Source organism: Balaenoptera borealis (assembly GCF_965194805.1).
Source record: "Balaenoptera borealis genome assembly, chromosome: 1".
NCBI lineage: Eukaryota > Metazoa > Chordata > Mammalia > Artiodactyla > Balaenopteridae > Balaenoptera > Balaenoptera borealis.
The window spans coordinates 167111884-167137356 of record NC_138860.1 but is presented as its reverse complement, the minus strand read 5'-3'; the positions used below and the strand labels follow the sequence as shown (position 1 = coordinate 167137356).

Below are 25473 nucleotides of genomic sequence, written 5' to 3'. Positions count from 1 at the left end.
ATGTGGCCTCGATACATGGTCCTTGGCAGGTACCATGAATTGACTGATACTGGCATTCAAGGTGCGACCCATCTGCCCTCTCTGCCAGACCCTTCTGTCAGTCCATACGTGGCTCTTTGTCTTTTAGGCTCCAACCCATCTTGGTCCATCACTGAGCCCATCCTGATTCCCAGCCAAAGCAGACAACTTTGGGGCAGTCCTCCCAGGCCACCTGTACCTGATTCCCTAATATCCTGTCTCCTAGGAGGGAAACCCTTTACACTGCACCTGGGGGATTCTGTGGCTGCCAGACCCTACTCACATCTGCTCTTATTATTCCAGGAGCTTCAGCCAAGGGCTGCCAATAGGTCAGCTGCTCATATCCCACCCATCCCACCCCAGTCCTCATTACCTGACTCTGGTTCACCATCCCACACTGGCTTCCAGAGGAATTGTTTTCTAAATTGCAAATAATGGATGAAGAAGATCGGTGAGCAGCCTGAACCTCCAGAGCCTCAGGCCCAGCTGCTCTGGGCTCACCACTCATGCCCATGTTTGTGAGTGCTTGTTACGAGCTTGTCTATCTTACTTGGTCGTGAGTTCCTAGAGGCACCAAAGGACCCGGTCCTGTTCATTTTCATTTTTCTCCTACTATCAGCTCGAGGGATGGATAGATGAATGTACCCCAGTTCATTCCTGGGTACCAACTCGGGCAGTTTCTACTCTTTGCCTCCTCTTCTCCCCTGGGCCTCCGGCCACATCCAGGGTGGACACGTGACCACTCATAGGTGGAGCAGGGCCCTGCCCCAGCTGTGGGAGAGTGGAAGCCCCCAAGGGATAACAAGAAAGCACAGAGCACCCTCCAGGGAACCAGCTGGCCAGACTCCCTCCTGCATGGGCACTCTGAACGTTCTGCATGCCCACTGCCCCCAGAAGGTCTGCTTCTAGTCCGGAAAACGCCAGGCTCCGTGAACAATAGAGCTTTCTGGAGTATGGGTGGAGCCCCAAAGAGCATCCTACCATCTGAGCCCATGCGGAAGTACATCCAAGATGATATGCATGGGACTGGCCGTCCCCCACCTGAAATGCCTTCTCTCTCTCTCCAGGACTCAGATGCCCCTGAGAATTATTACCCCATCAGGTCTGACCTCAGCCTCCTGGGAGTGCCCCACTCTGCGGCAAATGCACAGATGCACTGGCTCGGTCCTCAGTGAATGGGTGGCAGGCCCAGAGGCCCAGGCAGTGGCCATGAAAAACAAGCTCCTGAAAAAACAGGAGCTCTGCTGAGATTCCTCCAGCTGTTGGGATACAGGCGACCCCTCAGGACTGGCCTCCTCTAACCCCTGTTGGTGAACCATGTTTTACCTGTCAAACTGGTGAACCACTGTTTAAACATGTTAATACTCAGTGTCGGGGAGGATGTGAAGACTTGGGTATACATTGCTGGCAAGAACATAAATCTTTCCGGAAAGCAATTTGAAACCGTCTACCAAAAGTCTCTGAAATGGCCATGGCCTTATGGATTTATTCTAAGGAGATAATCGGATTCACCCAATGATTTATGTATAAAAATTTTTCACTGCGGCAATATCTATCAGAGGGGAAAAGTGGAAACAATTTAAACACAAGGGATTGGTTAAATAATTATACCAATATAGCTATATTATATATATTAAAAATTCTAATTTTATGCTCACATATACACACAACGCCTGGAAGAATAAATACCAACATATTTACTGTGGTTCTATCTAGAGGGTCAGATCATAGTTACTTGTAATTTTCTTTGTGCTTTTGTGCATTCCCCCATTTTCTCCCATGAACATGTGATACTTTTATAATCTGTAAAAGCAAGACACGTGCTCTTGATAAAAAGACTAGCATCTCCAAGTCTGGCTGTCAAGCTGCATTTTGAATATAAATTGTTTGACTCCAAAAAAGCCTAGAGATCTCACTTAAACTAACAAATGATTATGCTTTATAAAGCATGCAGAACCAAATCAGAGCTCTGAATTGTGCTGTCACTTCTCTGCACTTACCTGTCAGTGGCTCAGACTCCAGGTGGGCACAGGTGAGAAATAAAAACCACAGCTGTGCTCAGCACTTGACGTTTTACCAGGCGTCTGCCCACAGGATCCCCGTTTAACCTTCCCAAGCACCGTGTGAAAAAGGCATGGCAGGTATTAGTACTAACCCCATGTTCATAGAGGAGGGAATGCAGGTCCTGAAAGGTTAACTGTTTCATTCAAACGTGTCGCTCTAGTGAGGAGCCAGGCTGGGGCTTTAATCCAGGTTTCCTGACGACTCCAGCTCCTATACTCATGCTGCCTTTTGTCATCTGGAGCACGGTAGATGGGCAGAAGTTTCTGTGAGTCAAGATGGAGAAATGCCAGTACTAGGAAAATGACCTAGATTTAGTCAGGTGATTTTTATCCATCTGAAGGCAGTCTCTAGTGGTCTGCCACAGGGCTCTATCATCGCCCTGGCCTGTTCAACAGGAGAACTAAGCAGAACAACAGGTTTAGGTACCAAAAAAAAAATCTTTCTCAACTAACCACACAGGATTTCATTCAGCATCCCTTTCTCTCCCTTCCAGCAAGCTCCTTCTCAGTTTTCAAGCCCACTCTTGTCTCTCCTATAGTAAAAACAGAGACAAACAGACTCAGAACCTGGCTTGGCTTGACATCTCCCCTGATCACTCAAACGTCTCTAAAGAGGTGCCAAGACACTCTCGTCTCTCCTTCCTCACCTCCCCTTCATGCTTCAGCTCCCTGCATTGGGGGTGGGGGAGCCCTGTATGGCTAACCCCGCTCACCCTGGAGTCATGTCCCGAGAGCCAGGTCCAGCAGACATTGTGCAGCCTTGATCTTCCTGGACACTCGGCTGCATTGACCACGACTGCTCTCCCTTCTCCCGAATGCCCTGACCCCTTGGGATCCGTGCACCTGACTCCCAGCTCTCCCAGGGCCTCAGCGATGGTCCCTCCATGTAAACCTCTTCCTCTGCCTACCCTGGGTATCTCCCAGGGCTCCCAGCTCTGCCCCCTGCTCTCCCCACTGTGACTGCCTCCCCCAGGTGACCTCGTGCTGTTTCACGGTGCTGAGTACCACACCGTGATGGTTAACTTTATGGGTCAACTTGACTGGTCATGGGGGTGCCCAGATTAAACATTATCTCTGGGTTTGTCCGTGAGGGTGTTTCTGGATGAGCGTTTGAATTAGTGGACTCAGTAAGGTAGATTGCCCTCCCCCTGTGGGTGGGCATCAGCCAATCACGGAGCGCCTGAATACACCAAAAAGGTGGAGGAAGGAGGAATGAGCTTTCTTTCCTGCCTCACTGTTGGAGCTGGAACATCACATCTCAGACTGGGATTTATACCATCAGCTCCCCTGGTTCTCAGGCCTTAAGACTCAAACTGAATCACAACACCATCTTTCCGGGGCCTCCAGCTTGCAGATGGCAGATCCTGGGACTTCTCAGCTTCCATAATCACGTGAGCCAGTTTCTCATAAGAAATATACATCTATCTCCTATTGGTTTGGTATCTTTGGAAAACCCTGACTAATACACACATATAAACTTGTTAACTCCTAAATCCATCTGGATTGTCTTTCCTAAAACCGCTCGACCTCCTGGAATATTCTGGATCTTCCTTTTCTTTCATTGTCTCCCCAACCCCCACCCCTACCAAACTTAATAAACATTAAGTACCGCTGATTTCACTCCTATGTGACTCAACTCCCACCCCTCCTCTCCATCCCTATCCTCACTGCCATTATCCCAGCTCAGGTCACATCACCTCGCGCCTGGACCAATGCATTGTTTTCCTAGATGGACCCCCCACTTCCTGTTTTGAACCCTTGCAACCCGCCCCGTGTGATCTTTCAAAACATCTGATCATGCCTCTTCCTCCCTTCTAAGGGCTCTTCAATGGCTCACCATTGTCTACAGGACAACATTCAGATCCTTAACATTCAGACAGGCCTCTATGCTCCCGACCCTGCCTCTTTTTTACAGCATCATCTTACCTCCTTCCTTCCCTTCTAATTATTATTAATTCATTATTTTACCACATGGACTTTTTCACACTCACCATGCTGGCCTTGGCCTCCAAGTCTTGGCTCAGGCTGCCCCTTCTGCCTGGAATGCCTTCCTCTCCATGCCTTCACCCCTCCCCCACTCACTGGCTCTCTCTCTTAAGACTCAGCTACAATGACACCACCTCCAGGAAGCAGAGGCCAGGCAGGGAGTTGTGGTCCACCCTACCATACTGGATTATAATGATGATATATACCATCTACTGAGCATTTGTAACATAGCATAAACATTTTTTTCCTGCATTCTCCTATTATATCCTCATAATAAGTCCATAAGGTAAGTTCTATTGTTATTCCCATTCTATAAATCAGGAAAGTGAGGCTTAGAGAGGTTCAATGACTTCCCCAAGGTCACAAAGGTCATAAGCAATGGAGCTGGACCTGAATCCGGGCTGATAACCGCCAGAGCCTGCCACAGGACTCTCGTTGATTTGTTTCCAAGTCTCCCTCTGCCCTGGGAAGGCCTGGCATCTCCTCATCCTTTGGGTTTCTTCTTTCTCTAGGAGACCTTCTCTAACCCACCCACCTTAAATCCGGCTCAACACCCATCCTCTACAACCCCACAGCTCCCTATCAACCCCATCACAGCCCTGGTCACTGCGCGTGACTACTGGCCTGTCCCCCAACTGGGCTGGGAGCTCCATGAGGCTCAGGTGAAGGCTGCCTTGGAAGGCCAGTGAATTCCCACCGCCTTGCACTATGCCGGTAATTCCTGATCAAATTACTACAGGCTTTACTTCTTTTCCCACTGGAGGCTGAGCCCTAGTCTAATAACTCCACCTAATAACTTTGAGATGTAAAGGTGGGTAGAGGTGAACTAAAGTCAAAACTCCAAAAGTCCATGGGCTTCCCTGGTGGTGCAGTGGTTGAGAATCTGCCTGCCAATGCAGGGGACACCGGTTCGAGCCCTGGTCTGGGAAGATCCCACGTGCCGCGGAGCAACTAGGCCCGTGAGCCACAACTACTGAGCCTGCTCGTCTGGAGCCTGTGCTCCGCAAAATGAGAGGCCGCGATAATGAGAGGCCCGCGCACCGCGATGAAGAGTGGCCCCCACTTGCCGCAACTAGAGAAAGCCCTCACACAGAAACGAAGACCCAACACAGCCATAAATAATAAATAAATAAAAATTAAAAAAAAAAAAAAACAAAAACTCCGAAAGTCCACAAATTAGCCTGGGAAGCTGGGCGTCTGCTCTGGGGTGATGGTTTTTAATGCTTTCATCAAGATGGGAAATATAAACAGAGTTGATGAGCATCTTCTCGTGAGAGTCCATCCTTCCCCCATCTAGTTCTCGGGGCCACTCCACCAGTTTTGTGTATTGTTCATTTCTACTTGTGAATGAAATGTCTATAAACGTTTTCTGAATGACGAAATGAGTTGAACGAAAAGAAATAATCTGGATGTCAGGGGACCTGAGTGTGAGAATCAGGTCAGCTCCTGACAAAAAGACAATGGACAAACCACTTTGCCTGGCTGGGGTCAGTTTCCTCATCCGAAAAATTGGGAATTTAGGCGGCAAGGCTCAAAGTTTTCTTCTAGTTGTAAAACAGTTTATCAGGGACTATGGCATCTGTGGCCTCTCTGATTCTGCCTCCTATTCATCTCATGCCCACTCATCCCCTCCAGCCACCCTTGACTCCTTGCTGTTCCCTGAACATGTCAGGCCTACCCCAGGGCCTTTGCACTTGTTATTCCTGCTGCCTGGAACACTCTCCCCAGACATCCCCCTGGCTCACTCCTTCCCCTCTTTCAGATTTTCACACAATTATCATCTTCTCAAGGAGGCTTCCTGGGTTACCCAGTCTAAAATTATAACCTCCCCACCCTGGACCTGTCCAATCTCCTTTCTCTTTTTAGTTTGCTTTGCACTCATTAACGTCTATATACTATATATTTTACTCATTTAGTTTCTCCATTATCTGCTCCATATTCTAGAATGTAAGCTCCATAAGGGCACTTCTTTCGTTCACTGCTTTAAGCCCAAAATTTCAAATTTTGGTAGTCGGTGCTCAATACATATTTGTTGAATGAATACATGATTCTCCATCAAAAATGCACAATCCCCATCAACAAAGCCAGTGAACCACTGCCAAATCCCAAACAGCTCTTTCATTATAGCTGTCAGGGCTTGGGAATAAAGGTGACACGTCTGCCTCTCTTGAGCTTGTGTGCATTTCATTGTAGCCAGGAATGGCCATTGCTTTCCTGGGGCCCCGACCTGTGATGTGTCCCCAGTGCCTCACTTCTGTAAACCAATGTTTAGCCTTTAGAAAAAAAGCCCAACACCAAGCCCAAGCCACAGCTTCACTAATTATTCTCGGCGGGCTCACGCCAGCAAGCTGGCTGAACATCCAGGGACGTCTCCAAAGGCACAGCTCCAGAAGCCTAGCTCAGATCGGCATTCCGGGGAACGTGGCTTCGAAAGCAGACGCCACAGACTTCCTTTCAAGTATTATCACTCACTGTCATGACCATTATAGATTTTTCAATCCAAAGTTCCCCAGGCAGCAGGTGCCCGCCAGGCAGAGATGAGCTTCTTCTCCCTGTGCTGCAGGCGATCCTCCGTCTGTTTTGTCCCCAGCCCCCCAGCACCCAAGCACGCACACAGCCTGCCCTGATGCTCAGAGGGGTGTCTTCTCAGCACCACAGGTCTCCTCCTGTTTCTCCCTGGACCTCAGGGTAGAGCCCACGAGCTCTCCCACTCTCCTGAGACCCTGCGTTCTCTGCTCAGCCAACATTTCCTGAGCTCCTGCTGGGTGCTGGGCACTTGCTTCTGGAAGATACAGAGCATGCCAGTAAATCCCTCAGGGCGGGGACCAGCTGTCCTTTGCCAAGGCCAATACTGTCCTCGGTCCTCGGCGCTCTGCAAGCTGGCCTGCCCCCTCCTAGACCTCTGGAAGGAACTGAAGCTACAGCCGCTGCAAGAATCGGGAAACAGACATAACCGGTTCTGAGAGGCACACCTGGGAAAAAGGGGTGACGGGCCTTCTCTGAATATCACGGGCAAATACAGTTTTGGGGAGTAAAAAGAATCTCCCTTTTCTATCTCCACTCCTTCTCAAAGTCATCTCATCTAACCTCATGGCTTTAAATATTGTCTACATGCTGAGGAGGCTCCAACTTACACCTGCAGACAGGCTCTCTCCATCCAGCTGCCTACCCACCAGGTCCTCCAGGTGCCAGGCAGGCATCTCCCACCTAACAGTCCCAACAGAGCTCCCCACCTCTGCCCCTCCAAGCCTGTCCACCCATGGGCTTCTCTGTCTCGGTTAAGGGCAGCTCCACTCTGCCAGCGGCTCCGGCCAAAACCCTAGAGCCACACTGATTTCTCCCTAACACCCCACACCCAATCCGTCAACCGACTCTGTTGCCTCCACCTGCAAAATCTACCTGGAACTGGCCCACTTTTCATGCCCTCCACTGCTACTGCGCTTGTCTAGGGCCCCTCGTTTGTCACCTGCGTCGCTGCAGCGGACTCCTGCCAGTTTCCGTGCCCCCACCCTTGCCCTCCTTTGTAGGTCAGATCAGACCAGCCTCTGCTCAGAGCCTGCCAGAGAGCCGCATCATGCTCAGGGTAAAGGCTGAGTCCTTCCCATCATGTAGAAGCTGTGCCTGACCCGATCCCTTCTTCTCTCTGACATTAGTAACTCTTACCTCTCCCCACCACTCGCTCTATGCTGGCCACACAGCCTCATCTCTGTCCTTCAGATGCACCAGGCAAACTCTCACCTTGGGGTGTGCGGATGGAGGGTGCTGCTGACTCAGCCTGGAGATTTGCCAGCAGGTGGTGGTATGCAACCCACCTTGAGTCTAGACAAGCAACCACCGTGCCCCGGGCCCTCACCTCAGGCAGTGATCACACTGCCTCACAGCTGTTTGATTTCTTATCTGTCTCCCCCAACTAGATCATGATTGTCCAAGGTCAAGGACTGGGTCTTGCCCATCTGTATCTTCCCCAGCCCCATTCAGAGTATGTATTCAAGGCATGGATACCTACTCCATCCATCTATGGACGGATGGATACACAGATGAACCAAAAAGCTAGGTTTTCCATAACCTTTACGCTATTGGGGACATTTTCTCCCTTTACACTGTTTGGGACATTTTCTCTTGTTTGTGCTTGATTAGACAGTGAGAAACCAAGAAATATACTCTGTGTCCCAAGAAGCCTCAGGCAGAAGCCAACGAGTCCACGTGCTGCCTCGCAGCAGAGTCCGTGCTGTTGTCCAAGACAGCTGAGTGTGCAGCACAGAAAAGAGAACACTCTCCCCGGCTCGCGAAGGGTGGAGTCACTGAAACCACAGCCTCCCAGACGTATTTCCCAAGACAGGAAAGAAATCTCCCCACATCTCACCCTCCATTTGAGATGGACAGGGAAGCCTTAGAAGAGTCACATGTGGTCCCAGAACAAGAAAGGGCCTTAGAGGAGGGAAGAAAACTCTACCCCCTTCAGACTTGGCTACGGATAAGCATGGCTGTTACCTCACTGTGCTAACGTATGCATTCCATTTTACAGATGAGGAAACTGAGGCTCTGAGATATTGTAAAGCATTCCCCAGGTAACACAGTGAATGGCAGATTAACCCAAGAATTATTTGGTTCCAAGATGCAAGCTCATTCTACTGTCCTGGCTGCTTCCTGCTTTCCCCCTGCCTCCAGAAGCAGGTGGATTAGCTAGGTGAAAGGCATGAGCGGACACCATGGGCACTGGGTCTATGCTTACCTGTGCCTGAGGAAGTTTCCTGCCTTCTCAAGCCCCCCACAGCTCTGGGGTCAAACAGGGCTGCCGCAGTTCCACAGGTGCTGGAATGTGGGTCAGGAGAGGGTTGTGGGATGGGGGTGCTGGCCAAGCGCCTGTATCACTGCAGTCTCAGCATCAATGGGACTTGATTGGCAGGACCAAGAACAATACTAGAGATTAGAAAATGCTTTGGAATCAAAGTCAATCGAATTAATGGAAGGGGAGTTGTTGATTTCAAGTAGTGAGTTACAGAATCGTGGAGCCATTGAATTAGCGACTCTTAGATTTGTCAAGAATTTTAGAAGGCATCTAGGAAAACAACCTATCCAATTCAGCCAGGCTGCTCACACCAAAAAAATCCTCATCAGGAAAAGAACATGTGTGCATGCATCTGGGGACTAGGGACTCAAGCTAGTGTGCAGGCCACCATCAGGACCTGTCTCTGAAGTTTCCTGTGCATCTTACCATTGATGGACTATTAAACTGATGAAATCCAGTACATACACTAGTTTGAGAAGTACGCTAACAGCATCTCTGGCAGATCTTGATCAATCAAACCCTTGCTTGATCACCTCCAGAGATGGGGAACTCATTCCCTAACAAGGCAGCCTACTCCAACTTATGATAGTTAAGGCTACATAAATTTTCTTCTTGATTATTGGCTGAAATTCACCTACCTCTAACATCTATGCATTGGACATTGCTCGGCTCTTTGGAGCAATCCAGAAAAAAACATTTATTTGTCTTTTCTGTGGCAAATTCTCAAGTCACATCCAGGTCTTCTCTTTAATTTTTCTTTGTGGGATCATCACTACTTCTCTCATTCATTCCTCCCAAACACCTACTCTGTGCTGGGTCTTACGGGAGATACAGTCCCTGCTCCTCAAAAACACCTTGTTCTGATCGTTGCCTTATTATGCGGGGAATCCATATTTCTCTTCATCCAGCCATGTGGTATTGGGCTCACCTCCTTCACAGCCAGCTGAAACCTCTATGTAGTTTACACATAAGCCAGGACTTCATTGCTGTTGATTTTGGTTTACTCTTTGATTTTGGATTTTCTCCTATCTGCTCTTTATCACACAATCAACACTAGAGCAGCCATAAGGAGGAACTTTTTAAAAAAATCACCCACAATCTCACTGCCCTCCCATATCAATTGTTTCCTTTTTTATTTCCATCTAGTCCCTGTCTGCATAAGACCTAGTTTCCATGGTTGTAATAAATATGGGGAAACAATTTTGCATTCTGCTTTTTTCACTGAAAAATAATATCATAAACAAATTTCCATATTGCTAAATAATGCTATTATAATTGTAAATGGCTGCATAAATCCATTAGGTAGATATACCATAATTTTCCTAGTCATTTCCCTATTGTTGGACATTTTTACAGTTTCCAATTTTTTTTCATCATTATAAATAATGCTGAAATCAACACTTTCATGCATATAACTTTCTTCTTCTGTTGAATTATTTCCATAGGATATAATCCCAGGAGGGGAATCACTGGGTCAAACGACATGAGTACTTTATGACTCTTGACACGTGTTGCCAAATTGGATTCCCAAAGGACTAATTTCCTTCGCCACCAGCAACGTGTGAGCATGCCCGTTTCTCTGCAAACACCCCAGCACTGTATTGTGTCCTCACAAGGCTTTTAGAGCTAATTGACAAGGGATGAAGTGTAGTTTCATTGTTTTAATTGACATTACTTTCATTACTAGCAAGACCAAATAGCTTTCCTGTGTATTTACTTGCTGACTCTAGGAATAGCTTTCCTGTGTACTTGCTGACTCTATTTCCTCTGATGTGAACTCCAGATAGCTTTCTTACCACTTCAGATGGGCTGGTTACATAATATAGAGATTAACCCCTTCCTGCCATATTTGGCATAAAATTATACAACAGTCAATTGTGTTTCTTTCCATTTTTAGATGTTTTTTATTGTACAGAACTTTTACATTTGAATATAGCCAGATTACCACATCGTTTCCTTTTGTTAGCTTTAAAGTACCAACCTTGGCATTGCTCTCTACTGTAGTGGAATATTTTATTTTGATCCAGTAGTCCCAGCTGTGTGAAACTATTTTATTCTTTTTTTCAGCCTGAAATTGAAATGCCTGGTTTCAAACTCACATTCTACCTCTTAACTAGCTGTGTGACCTCAAGCAAGTTACATAACCTCTCTGTGCCTCATCAGCAAAATGGGGATAATAATAGTGCCTACCTCATAGGATTGTTGTGAGGATTAAATGTTAAAATGCAAGGCACTTGGGACTTCCCTGGTGGCACAGTGGTTAAGAATCCGCCTGCCAATGCAGGGGACACGGGTTTGCGCCCTGGTCCGGGAAGATCTCACATGCCGCAGAGCAACTAAGCCCGTGCATCACAACTACTAAGCCTGTGCGCCACAACTACTGAGCCTGCGCTCTAGAGTCCGCGAGCCACACCTATTGAGCCCGTGTGCCACAACGACTGAAGCCTGCGCGCCTAGAGCCCCTGCTCCGCAACAAGAGAAGCCACCGCAATGAGAAGCCCACACACCACAACGAAGAGTAGCCCCTGCTCGCCGCAACTAGAGAAAGCCTGAGCGCAGCAACGAAGACCCAACGCAGCCAAAAATAAATAAGTAAAATAAATAAATTTTTTTAAAAAATGCAAGGCGCTTATAAGAGTACGTGGCACCTGGTAAGAGCTGAAGTGATGTTAGCTTTCACTGTCATCCTTACCGTCCTCATTGTCCAATGCATTTGCCCTTCCTCTTCTCTGAATCCTCTGCAAAATTTCCAAGTGTGATCTCAAGGGCTTCATCCACATCACTTAGCACCAGAGACCCCAGCACTCGAACATTCATCTATTCATCGGGACTCTTAAGGTGAGCTTGTTCAGTGGGTTACAGTCACATCACAAATGTCCGTAGAACAGACAGGAATATCATAAATATTCTTGTTTAAGCCACTGGGCAAGCCAAGCTGCTCCACGTGTGGGGCATTCCTTCTGTCCCAGCAGCTTAGATACCCATCCACAGGGAATGTGGGCAGTGTGGTGTGAGCCTGGGCTAGCTCTCCCCTTGTCCTGGCACCCTCCCCGGTGCTGACAAAGGTCCAGGCACGTTCTGTGCTGGACAATGGTCCCCGCCTGTGACTGGCTCCCTTGCTTCCAATCTCCCCCCTGCCCTCCTCACCATCTCTAAAGCAAAAATCTCACTGCATCACCTCCCTGCCTAAGACCCTTTGGTGACGGGCGGGCTCTGTGAATAAAGCCCAGATGCCTTCCGGGGTCTCCCAGGCCCCGCATGAGCTGACCCCCGATCCCCATCCAGCTCAGCTCCAGCTGTTCCAGCTGCCCCCACTTCTCGTACTTTACATTTCCATCCCTTGGGATTTCTTGAAGGTGCTCAAATACATACATTCTTTCTTTCTTCCGGCCTTTGATTTCATTCATTCATTCGTTCACCAAATACTTATCAAGCACCTAATATGGGTCAGAACCTGTTCTAGGAACTGAAGATTCAGCAGAGAACAACTATAACAATGCAAAAGAGACAAAGGCCCTGATCCCAGGAAACTCACATTCTGACAGCGGAGACAGACAATAAGCAAATAGACAAATAATTGTATTATATGTCGGGGTGGGGGTGACAGGGAGTGATGGGTGGGGCGGCTGTGTCATACAGTGTCATCAGGAAAGGTCTCTTTGATACGGAAGGTTTAAGCAGAGAACTGAACAACATGACGGAGAGAGCTATGCGGCCACAAGGGCGGAGCAGTACAGGCAAAGGGAACAGAATGTACGGAGGCCCTGAGGCTGGAACGTGCTTGGCTTGCCCATTCCTCTGCCCACCTCCACTTCACAAGACTAACTCCTGGTAATTTAATGCGTTACCAAGGCCAATCTGCATTACTCCTAAACTGTTGCTGGATAAAGGTCTTGAGGGAGGGGCAGGACATGAAGAGCTGGAAGGAAGGTTGAAAAGCAGGGAAGGAAAGCCATCACCCACAAGACAGGGTCTTGGGCAGCAACAAGGTCCTCAGCAAGGCCAGGCTGCGGATGGCCAGACCTGGGAGGTGCTCCAGCGTCAAGGGCTGGCCCCCCGCCTCTCCACGGCCCCTCCTTTCTGTGGGGTTGGGAGATGTGGGAGGGGCAGGCTTGGAGAACTATATGTAACTTATGTGGGGAGGCAGCACCTAGTGGAAAGAGGTGAGCTTTGGAACCAAACCGATTTTCAAACTGTGCACGACCCTTAGGTGCTGTGTAACCTCAGGCAAGGTAACTAACCTCTCTGGGCCTCCACTTCCTTCTCTGTACAGCGGGGATTCTTGAGGCCTTGCTCACCAGGGGGTGTGTCAGTGTCTGCAAAGCTCCCACTGCATTGCTGGACATGTCATGCAGTGAGCTGGTCCCTTTGTTTCCTTCATCTCTGAGGCCCTGGGGTCAGGGATCCAGGGCGTGTATGAGGACACAACTGGGAAACAGTGCCCATCATTCAACAGAGTGGAAAGGGGAAGGGTAGAGGTGATCTGTCCACCACCAAATCTCCAAATCAGAACCCACCAACACCCTAAATGCTTTTCTCTCCTGCTGTTCCAATGAAATGGCAATGGGTTCAACCCTCATTTATCCACACTAATGAAGGAAATGGCTGGAAAGAATAATCCAAAACAGTGGCTAATCACACCCAAATTATCAATTAACGGGAAGAGGTGGGATGGGAATATTCAATCTGATACTTCTACTTGGGAGCTTTCTCTCCCTGCTGATGCTCGGCTCATGGGTTGGGAGATAACTTCCCCCAAGGAAGAGACGGTAGAAGGACCTGTGTCCCCTGAACCTCCAGGGTGGGCGTCAGTGGATGAAGCTCTGATGGGGTCACCTGACCCAGGTCCACAGGAAGGAGACAGGTGAGTGTGTCCAGCTACAGTCGTGACCAGAGCAGTGGCCGAAGGCTGACTCTCCCATCTCCCATCCAAGTGGGAGAAATCACATTCAGGTCCCCAGTGGTATTCCTGGTACCTTGGGAGCTATTATAGGAGGGGCTGGCAGGGGTCCTGAGGGACCCCTATTTGGGTTCTATGGGCTCCCCTGCCTTGGGCACAGATACGAGAGACAGGATCAAAACTGGGGCATCTTGCTGCCCCCCCCGAGAAGGTCGTTTATCAGCTGAAGACCTGCGCTAATAGGTGTTAAATAGAGTTCAATGCAGAAAATTGAAAAGTAATGAGACTTGGAGCCGAGAGAACGAATTAAGAGGTGATCACACGTCCAGCGAGAGCCACCACCTGAATGATGAAAAAGAGGAGCCCTGACGGTCAGGGAGCCCTGGGTTGGAGAAGAGGTCAGAGCGATGAGCCCACCCCAAACGAGGTGAGGGGCAGTCAGAAGCAATTAAGCAGTTACCACACTTCGTCAGTTCTAGGGAGCACATTTTTCCATATTTTCATATCTTTGAAATTGGGATGTATCTTAAAATCGACGGCATGTCATACTTTAATCGGCAGCATTTTTTTTTTCCTTAGTGGTACATCCAATAAAGCTGCATCTTTTAACTGAGGACATCTTGGATTCAATGGAATATGGTCCCAGGTACCTTGAGCAAATCTCTTTCCATTACACTGGGTGAAATGATCCCTTATCCACTCACTTATTCAATCATTATGTACTGAGCATCTACCATGCGTCATCTCCTGGGCTAGGGGCAGCTGCGAACAGTGATCATAATAGCCCATGCGTCTGCTTTCTGAGTGTTTATTCCACACTAGGCACCGTTAGGAACCCGTGACATGTGTTACCTCATTTGTTCCTGGTGATAATCCCACAGAATAGGGATTATTATTATTATTGTCCCTGTGACAGCGGAGGTCAGAGGAGGTTAAGTGACCTGCTCAAAGTCCCACACTGGCTACTAACTGGCTGAGCTGAGAGTCGATTTTTCCTCCAGACCCTGAGCTTTCCTCTTGGTTCTCCCCACTGTCTGGGAGCACATACTGGAGGAGAGAAGGCAAACAAGGAACAGGAAATACACAAGGGACGCATGTAACTGGAGGAGATGCACGGGGAACTAAGAGGGAAAGTAAAGGGAGTATCGGGCACCAGGGGCAGCCTCTGGATTTGGTTTAAGCAGAGATTGGAAGGAAACAAAGAGGCAGAGAAGAGTGGTCAGGTGGGGGAGGAAGGTTCAGAAGAAGGCACTCAGCGTGTCTGAAGGATGGGTGGGGAGACAGAGTGTGGCATATCTGAAGACCAGACAAAGGCCAGTGTGGCTGGAGGAGGAAGCGGGTGGAGGTGAGGCTGATGCCCAGTTTTAATGGCCAGGTAAGGAGTTTGTACTCCATCTGGGAAGTAATTAGAGGGTTTGTTTTTTTTTATAAATTTATTTATGTATTTATTTTTGGCTGCATTGGGTCTTCGTTGCTGCATGCGGGCTTTCTCTAGTTGCAGCGAGCGGGGGGCTGCTCTTCGTTGCAGTGAGTGGGCTTCTCATTGCGGCGGCTTCTCTTGTTGCAGAGCACAGGTTCTAGGTGCGTGGGCTCAGTAGTTGTGGCTTGCGGGCTCAGTAGTTGTGGCTCGCGGGCTCTAGAGCACAGGCTCAGTAGTTGTAGAGCACAGGCTTAGTCGCTCTGAGGCATGTGGGGATCTTCCCAGACCAGGGCTTGAACCCATGCCCCCTGCATTGGCAGGCGATTCTTAACCACTGTGCCACCAGGGAAGCCCCAATTAGAGGGTTTTAAGTGAAAGCACCCCAAGATCCTTGCACCCTGCCTCTAATGACTCTTTGAATCTATCGTTGGACAGTGGGTGACTGTGGTTAAAACCCAGCCTCTACTCCATGCACTAAGCCGAACGCTCACAGGGCTGTGTCCCCTCAGGGTGGCCACTTGTGCTAATTTGCACAAAAGCCCTATATGGACTAGCAAAGATCCAGGTCAGGAGAGGCAAGCACTGGCGAGTATTGCAGTGTCCCTACTGTGTACCAAGCCCTGGACTAAGGTACCGCAGTGACAGAAGAAACAAAAAATAGGTGGCATTCCTTGCTCTTGGAGACCCACAAGACTTGACCAAAGATTTTGTCATAGGAAAGAATTTTTTTTTTCATTCCTACAAAACACACCTATTATAAGAGCTTCCTTTGACTGAGTGCCTACTATGTGTCAAATGTCATGCTAGGTGCTTTCTATACCTTACCACTAATGCTCACTCCCCCCTTGAGAGGAAGAGATGATTATCCTATGTCCCATAGGAGGGAGCTGAGAGACTCAGTGCCTTCTCCAAGGTCACACAGTGGGGACATGGCAGGGCTCAGACTTGATCTCCAGACACCCAACCAGGCGTGAGAGTAATTTTCTCCACGTGGTCGAGGAATGGGTGTTTCTTGAACAGAGACTCTGTACCAGGCACTTCCCAGCCATTAACTCTTTAGCCCTCATTACAAACCATTGAGGTGGGTGCTGCAGTTCCTCTTTTGCACAAAATCAGCTCGGGGATGTCGGGAGATGCGAAAGGTGTCATAGCTAGCCAGGGTTGAACCTACCTCTTCCTGGACCCCATTCCTCTGCTCCTACGCACTCCTCTCCAACAATTTTAGGTCTAAGAGCTCCTTGAAGCTGGAGGCCACTTCTTATTCATTCATATTCCTCAAAGTCTACCTAGGGACCTGGAGTAGAGCAGGTGTGCATAACTATTTGTTGAGTGAATGAATGAATGAATGAATGAACAGGGCCAGAGAAGTAAAGTAGATGTACCCCATACCTACAGGTCATCCAGCCACCTGAAAATGCTCCTTTGCCTTCATCACCCTGTCTTCTGACACCCTGAGGTGAGGAGGGTCAGGGCACTAGAATTTGCTATGATATCATCTTCAAGCTATGTTAATATTCTTCCCCAAAGGGGGAAAATATCACTATGCATGATGAACTGTTTGTGGGATTATTGAGGATGTGATATGAAATTCATCCTGATTCCCCACTTACGGAGAAGTGCTGCCCAATTTGTCTCAAATGTCACATCTCTGTGTATTAATTTGCTACTCCACCGTACGGATTAAAAGGAATGTTCTCCAACTCCCAAGGCAGAGCCCTCGGAAATGGAGCAGGTTGATTCAGGAAGCACACACCATCCCTTCCCAGGCAGAGGAAATGGACATCCATCACCTCCCCCCTCCCCCAAAGGAGGCCTCGCCAGGCCTGCCATTCTGGCCTGAGTGGCCTGAACGGTGCAAATTGCATATTCAGTGTATATATGTATATGGTCAAATAGCTTCCATTAGCCCAATTTTGAGATGTCTGCAGAATGTCCCTGAATTGGGGAACTCTTTCAAATTGAGGAAATTGTCTGAGAGGCCGCGAGAGGGAAATCAGCAGGTCTAATTACAGGAGGGAATAAAACCAGGAGGGGTCCATTTCTGGACCTCCATTTTCCTGCATGACATGATCACCTCTACCCTACTTCCCCCTCCAAAAGCCAGGAAAGCACACTCTGTCCCAAGCCTGCCTCTCCTGATAGAATGACAACAGGGAGCTCCACCTCTGTCCATCTGTCCCTCGCAGATGTGTCTGTCTGACGCTGTCCCACCGTGCTCTGGTCCAGAGGCAGAGGTGACATTACTGACCTTGCACTGGGAGCAAAAACTCACCAAGATGCGGCACTGAACTGAGCTCTTCCTCCCCCATTCTGTTCCCTTTGGGAGGGCAGGTGGGTAGGGGGAGAGGAGGAAATCATGACGGTGAGGATGGGACTTGGTTGAAACATCAGGCGCTGCACCCAGTAGGCTCTCGATATATATCAGCTCAGTGAGTGAAAGAATCTCTACCACCCACTTAATGTGTGATCCCTGCCTCTCCTCTGGGCTCAGTTTTTCAGGTGGCCTAATGGTTCATGGGTGGGCTTCAGGGCATCTGAATTATATGAAAAATAACATGGAAAAGTGTTTGTGTGTGTGTGTGTGTGTCTGTCTGGAGACAGTCACAGCTTTCAAGTCCATGACCCCCAAAGTCTAAGGTCTGCTGGACGTGTCACTAGCACCATTAGCCCTAAAGCCAACATCTCTGATACAAAGAGAAGAGGACATGAAAAGACTAAATTCCCAGCATGGGCCCCATCAGCTCCAGCGCACCAGGGGACAGGGTCCACGACCTCATCCCCATGTGGTGGGCAGTCTCCCGGCAGCACTGGAGCTCACGAATATGGAGACTCCTCTGCTCCTTCCCCACAGATGCTATGGTCTGTTTGTAAGCCCAGACATACCGCGAACAACTGGGTTGAGAATTTTAAGCAAACTCAGGAGCCAGCGGGCTGGGGTGGGGCTGGGATTGTGACCTATGGAGTAGACATATCTATTCTTCCATCTCCTGAAATAATCCCAGTCTGGTGAGGTTAGGAGGAGGGTGACTTCATTCATTAGCTGACATTTATCAGGCACTGACAATCTGCCCAGTCTCTGTGCTGAGCACATCATGTGACTTGTGTGTTCTCTCCTTAACCTTCACAACTCTATGAAGTATTATTCTTACCCTGATTTTACAGATGCAAAGGCCAGAGCTCAGAGAAGTGAAGTAACTTGCCCAAGGTCACACAGCAAGTGAGTGGCAAAGATGGGATTTGATTCCAGATCCGTTGGAACCCAGAACCTGAGGCCTTAATCATTGTACTGTGCAGCCTCTCCCCTTGTGGTGATGGGGGAGTTGGCAAAAATAAGCGTTCCTCATGCTTCTAAATTCCATGTGGGATCAAATGTAAAATAGAGAGCTAGTGGGAAGCAGCCGCAGAGCACAGGGAAATCAGCTCGGTGCTTTGTGACCACCTAGAGGAGTGGGATAGGGAGGGTGGGAGGGAGGGAGATGCAAGAGGGAGGAGATATGGGAACATATGTATATGTATAACTGATTCACTTAGTTATAAAGCAGAAACTAACACACTACTGTAAAGCAATTATACTCCAATAAAGATGTTAAAAAAATAAATAAAGTCCAATTAAAGAAAAAAAAAAAGAGGGAAGAGATATGGGAACGTATGTATATGTATAACTGATTCACTTATAGTTATAAAGCAGAAACTAACACACCATTGTAAAGCAATTATACTCCAATAAAGATGTTAAAAAAAAAGATTAATAACCCTTAAAAAAATAATAAATAAATAAAATAAATTCCATGTGGGGATAATAAGTGATTTTGATTTTTAAGGAAGCCTCTTATATTTTTGAGAGAACTCAAGATGACAGTTAGATTTAACTAAACAGAAATACCTGTTCTTAGATGTAGATGATTAAATAGATCTAATAGACTGAGACCCAGCAGTCAGAGACGGGCTCTCTTGCACGAAAGTGTCAGAGTGACTGCTCAGGATTGCTGCTGCTAAAATGCAAAAGGTGCAACCAGGATTAGGCATTAAAACCTGCAGAGACTCTTCTCTAATTGACATTTCTGATCTGCTTACAACTCTTGTTTACCTGCTGATCAGCATGTCAGAGACAGAAACAATCCCATACAATCTCTGAGAGTCATGTGTGGAGAAGGTGTGAAGCCCAAGGTCTTGGGTGGGAGAAACAACGTCTAAACGCAGCAAGACTAGAAACATCAGGGAGAGACACGGTGCGGGGGCCGGGGAAGTAACAGGCTTCCACACGTTGAAAGACAGACAGAAGGACACAGCGAACGTTGGAGAATCAGAGACAGGGTCACCGAAACCAAGACAAACATAGCTGAATTCCAGAGGGATTTAAAAGTGAAATGGAAAAATAAAATGCTAAAAGAATGAGAGGAATATCTAAATGACCAGCTGATCTTGGCATGGAAAAGGGCTTTCTAAGCATAACATCAAAGGTAGATTATCAAAGAAAAATTAATATTAAAAAATTTGTGACATAAAAATTAAAATTGCTGCACATCAAAAGGAAACTCGTAATATTCATAGCCTTAATATGCAAAATCACTTACAAAAGGGATAAGAAAAAAATACTAACACCCCAAAAGAAAAGCAGGCAGAGACAGGGACAGGTAACTTACAAAATGATCTACTAAAGGCCAGAAAGTGGTGACAGGTCCTCAACCTTCCCGATCATCAAAGAGATGCAAATTATAACCACAAATGAGATTTCATCTCACCCATTTTAATCAATGAAACTGACTTAAGACTCCCCAGTGCGCAATGTACGTAAAGGGGGGGAATGGGCCCTCTTACACCCTGCTGGTAGAGGTGTGCCCCAGTAGAATCTTCCTAAAGACACCGTGGAAGTATGTAATAAAATGAAAAATCAACACACTCTTCGACCCAGCAATTGCACTTCCAAGAATTTATTCTAAGATAATTAGATGAGGGTTAAAGTTGTATGTACAGGGATGTCCTTCACTCAAATGTCCCCATGACTGGTTAACTAACTGTGGTATAGGCAAACCACAATGGCTCCCTCACTGATATTCATTAGGAAGAACAGAGCAGGGCCGCTTTTATTAACACAGAAAAACGTCAGCCTCGTCAACCAGACTACAGAACTACACACACAGTGTAACCCCAAGTGCACATGGATCTGCGTCTCTGCATGGGTGTGGGTGTTCAGAGAGCTGTCAAATGGACACTCACTGGAAGGGCAGAGGTGAGCCTAGATCCTCTGTAGTGCGTGGGCAGCCCGAGCTGGGCAGAGCAGGACAGGGGCGGATCTGGGCGTCAGGAAGAGGAGGAGGAGGAGATGAGTGGGGTCAGAGCTCCTGGGGATTCAGTGCTGGGAATGAGGATGCCAGATGTAGCAAATAAAAATACAGGACACTCCATTAAATTCGAATTTCAGACAAACAACAGGTAATTTTTTTTAGTAAAAGTATGTCCCATGAAATATTTGGGGTATACTTACACTAAAGTTTTTTTCAAATTTTAAAAAATTGGAATAATTTAAAAATCAAATTAACTGGGCATCCTAGATTTTATCTGGCAACCCTAGCTTCGAGGCTCTGGACATATCTCTTATTGATTCCCTGAGATGACCCAAGTCATCCGGGAGGGGCGCTGAAGCCAAGGCAGGCTTCCTGTGTCCACCCTGCCTCTGACTTAGTTCCAATCTACCTGCCCATGAGAGGGAGTCACCAGTCTCTGCCTTCCTCCAGGAGTTTTGCAGGGTGTGCAGTGCAGGACAAGAGTACAGTCTTTAGAGCCAGAAAAGTCACGTTAAAACTCCTGGCCATCAAGTAGCCTTAAAGCTGAACACAGAACTCCTGAGCTCCAGCTCCAGCATCTGTAAGATGGAGATAGCAACGTCTGTCCACCGGGCTGTCTCGGGGATTCAATGAGATCATGTATGTAAAGTGCCTGGCATACAGTCAGTGCTTAATACAAGTTGATCCCCTTCTCTCCTGTCCACGGCCGCAGCCCACACTCTTGCCCCCGGGGATTACAAGTCAAGCATCTCCTGTCATCTCGGGCTTTGACGATTGGCCTTTTTGATCTTTTCCTTGAAGCGGCAGCAGCTCTGAGCTGACACCCTTCATCTGACTTCACCTTTCTCCAAAATCCCGAGCAGCAGTTCAGTTCCTTATCTGCACTTTTCACTCTCCCAAGGAGGGTGGAGGAGGATGAGACTCCTTTTGAGAGCAGACTTTCAGGGATGTCAGCCAAGGGGAGCTACCAAGAGCGGGGCCCTGATGGCATTTAGAAACAGGTCCTGTGACACCCAGAAGACTGGATGTGAGGGGGCTGTCCTGACCGGGGTCAGCCCGGGCTGCTGCGGGGCTAGGGGGAGAGGAGTTCTCCAGAGCCTGTCTGTCTGTCTGCTTTCTTTCCAGCCCTAGTGACTAAGGTGGGCTCTGCAATGGAGGGAGGGGCTGACTTCTTTCCCTGAGAGCTAAATCTTTATCGTCTTTTTTGACCACTGGATCGCCCCTTCCCCCCAACAGGGCCCAGAGAGTTTGAAAAAATCTGCCCAAGGTCACCCAGCTACTCAGTTACAGGCCCAAGAAGCTAGTATTTATCAGTACATCCCTAATGTGGGATCATCCTGTGTCTTGTTGAGGAGTCCAGTGAGAGAGAGGGCCCAGGACGGCTGTGGATGTAGTCTATCACATGGTTCATCCGCAGCAGTGGCTGCACCTGCTGATTCCTCCCACCTCCCCTCCTGGCCCCTCCACTGGGGATGTCCCAAAAGTCAGTGCGACTCACACTTTTCTAGATGCACAAATTGCCCCGTGGTCCAGTCCTGAGCCAGATCGGCAGGGTTTGGTGATAGCCCCAGCCTTGGCTTCCCCGCACCTGCCTCTCCTGTGAGCCATTCTGCCAGGCAGCACAAAGAGCCACGAAGACCACGGCGCTGGCGGAAACCCTGCCCAGGTGACTACAGAGAGAGTCACTCAGCTATAGCAACCTGTTTGCATCATGCAGGGCTTGCCTGCGCCTCGCCTGGAGGCTTTCCCTTCTTAGTGCCGATGACTTAGAGACCTGACACCATTAAGTGGCTGATGGAGGGTGGGCCCTTCCTTCTGTCCCGTTGGCCCTTCTCCTGTCGGGGCTGCCACCTCTGGGCCAGGCAGCGGGGGAGGAGGGACCCACTGGCCTCCACTTTATCTTAATGATTCATGACCTCATGTGAATCGCAGACCCTTCGTGAATCTGATGGAAGCCCGAGCTCAGCCCTGTCTAGGAGGATTTTCTGCAGTGACTAAATATTCTCTGTCTGTGCTGCCCAATATGGTAGCCACAAGCCACAGGTGGCTACCGAACACTTGATAGACGCTGGTGCAAGTGAGAAATGAAATTTTAAATTTGATTGAGTTTTTATTAATGTAAATATAAATAGTGGCATGTGGTTAAAGGCTACTGTTATTGGATAGCACAGCTCTAGACCGGGGGTCATCAAACTTTTTCTGTAAAAGGCCAGATAGTAAATATTTTCGATTTTGCAGGCCATGTGGTCTCTGTGGCAATAACTCCACTCTGAATTTGTAGTGCATGTAAACAGTCATAGACAATGTCAGCAAATGGGCTTGGCTGTGTTCTAATAAAACTTTATTTATAAAAACAAGCCAGGAATTGGATTTGGCCAGGTGGGCCATAGTTTATTGATCCCTGATCTAGACCCTTTCAAGAAAAAAATACATATACCCTTATACATTCAGAATGTGGTTTCTAACTACAAGGGGTTTGCAGACCTTTGATGCCCTACTGTAGACCTCCCCATGAATTCCAGGCTAGAACCTCTGATTTTACAAGGCTCTATGAATGTACCTTCAGCTCTGCTCTGCCTGATGGAGAAGCACTTGGCATTGTTTCCCAGAGCAGGCAACATGGTCAGGGATCAACAGGACACTTTTTTCCTAAAACCTCATGAAAGTCCAGGCCTCAGACAAATATCCACAAAGTCTGCTAAATGAGGACACCATTAGGGCCCAGCTGGGTCCCGCTGTGTGTCAGCCCCTCCTGGGATCTCTGCAGCCACCAACTCTAGTGTCAATGACTCATTCCCCCCACCATCCCCAAACACAGCCAGTCCCCCCAAGGCCCACATATTGTGGAAGAAGCTTCTGAAGAGGCCTCTCTTACTTAATCAAGAGGTTGTAGCTCAGACTCAAAGAGACTTAGTTTGGGTTCAGAGCCAAAGGTCCAGGTTGAGGACAGAACCAGGATGACCAAGATCACAGGCTTGCTTTTGGGAGGAACTGATTGTTTTTTCCAAAGAAATTGGGTTACCCCAGGAGACTTCACTTTAAATACAAACAGGTCTTTTCAGAAGCCCTCAGTTAAAGCAATCTGGAGTTATGTCAGAAGCCCCCAGTTAAAGGCATGTGAAACTTTCTCTGGAGCCTTCTTAGTATCTTTAGTTAAAAATAACAGACCTTCTCAGGAACTCTCAATCGCATAGGTTAAAGCACCAAACACCCCTTACCAACAGGTGTGAATTTTGCCGAGGGAGTTAGGATTTGCCCTCTTTCTGTGGTATACTCCTAGCCAAGACAAAGGTGGTATCTATTTGTATATTGCTATAGCTCCATTCAAGAAAGCATCACTTATTCTTTAAGTTCTTAGAGGCAAGAGGAAGAAAGCTTTCAAATAACTGGCATGCTTTACTAGGGTGTTATGTCATTATTGTTATTAATTATCATTAACAGTCTTAAAATATGCCTATGAATGATCTCAACACAAAATAGCAGTGTGGGTCTTAGCCAAGAGCAGCATAATTACCTATTAATGAGATGTAAATTTCCCAGGGAAATGACAGTGATCTAGACGTACCACCTTCTGAACTAACATAATAAAGTTAATAATAATAATAGTGTATAATCTGAAGATATTAGTGTTAATTTGAATGCTAACACCATATTTAAACAGGCTGAGAGAAGCAGAAATTATTTGCATAACTCAAACCAAGAAACCCTAATCTGTGCTATCAAGGAAAAATTGATTGTTCTTCTCTGAATGATATAAAGCTGACTCTTTGCAGTCACTATAGTGAGCAAAAAATTTTTTCAGCTACTTATTTTATGTCTTTTACTTAGGGTTTATATCTGTCTTATTTCCAAAACCAAGCCAAGGTACCTTATAATACAGTGAAGCCCAAGAGAAAACAGAATTTAAAAAATAAAAACACAACAAAACCCAGTTAAGGGGAGAGAAGGAGATGTTACCAGGCCCTCAAGATAAACGACAGCAGCTCAGCTCTGATTTCAAGTCTCAGTTTCCTGGAAACAACACAGCAGGGGCAATTTAAGTAACTGAGTTACTGGTTAGTAACCAGCCTTGTTAGGACAGGCACAAGCTCTGAATCTGAAGAAGCCCTTCCCGGCAACTAAGAGCAGCGCAGTCCTGCCCGCAGCTATTACAACCTCACACATAAGGCTCCTGAGGCCGGGCCGAGGCACCTACCTTCGTAGCTGGCATGGAAGCCCTGTGCGCTGACTGCGTAGTCACTGATGAGGCGCAGAGACAGGGTGGTGGCCGCGCTGACGACGGTGGCCGGCAGCTGAAAGCCTGTGAGCCTGAAAGACAAAGAGGTGAGATGGAGGGAGGATGACCCCCTTGGGAACTGGACATGCCTTAAGCATTTATTGAGCACCTGTTGGATGCACGGTGCTGATCTAGGCACAGGGAAGGATATGAAAGAAGTCAAACGCCAGGCATATGCAAGGTGTTCAAAGTTAAAGTAATTTCCAGCAAAGGTGATGGAGACCAATCACAGAAATATGGGGGGCTACTCCTCCGAAGCCATGGGCTACCCCCGACCCGGAGGCTTGCTCATTTATGGCTCTTCTCTTTCTCTTCCTCCAGTTTCTTCTCCTGATATATCCAAGCAGGACCCCGGGCCTTCCCCGGACAGACTCCCCCCACCCCATGTCCTCCACCTGTCTCTTGTCTGTAGAAAAACTGTAGCCTCCTAGGCCTTCTCTGAGTTCCAAAGAGTAAATTTAATCAGAGAAGTGAGAAAATGAAGAAAGAAAGGAAAACAGTCAAGCTAGACAAAATAATAATAGCTTAGCCATTAAACAAAGTCAAGGACCTTTAGTTCCTCCTCAGGGGCTACAGATATTATTCTGAGCCATGTCCTTTGAGCTGTTTTGCAGATGCTGAAAATCCCATCAGGTGGAAGAAGTTAACTGGATGCTGCCCACAGCATGTAGATCCCCAGACCGGTTGGAACCAGAAGGTTGATGATGTTGACTCCCGATTACCTCACCACCAAACA

General features: G+C 47.8%; 1 protein-coding gene across 2 annotated transcripts in view; it reads right to left on the bottom strand.

Annotated features, from left to right (window-relative positions):
* The window catches only part of CSMD2 (CUB and Sushi multiple domains 2), a 658464-nt gene that overhangs the window by 523727 nt on the left and 109264 nt on the right, over positions 1–25473 (bottom strand). For both annotated transcript variants that reach the window (XM_082362533.1, XM_082362534.1), the window contains exon 3: positions 24657–24769. In XM_082362533.1, coding sequence (XP_082218659.1) covers positions 24657–24769 — 113 coding nt within the window. The remainder of the gene's footprint in view (positions 1–24656; positions 24770–25473) is intronic.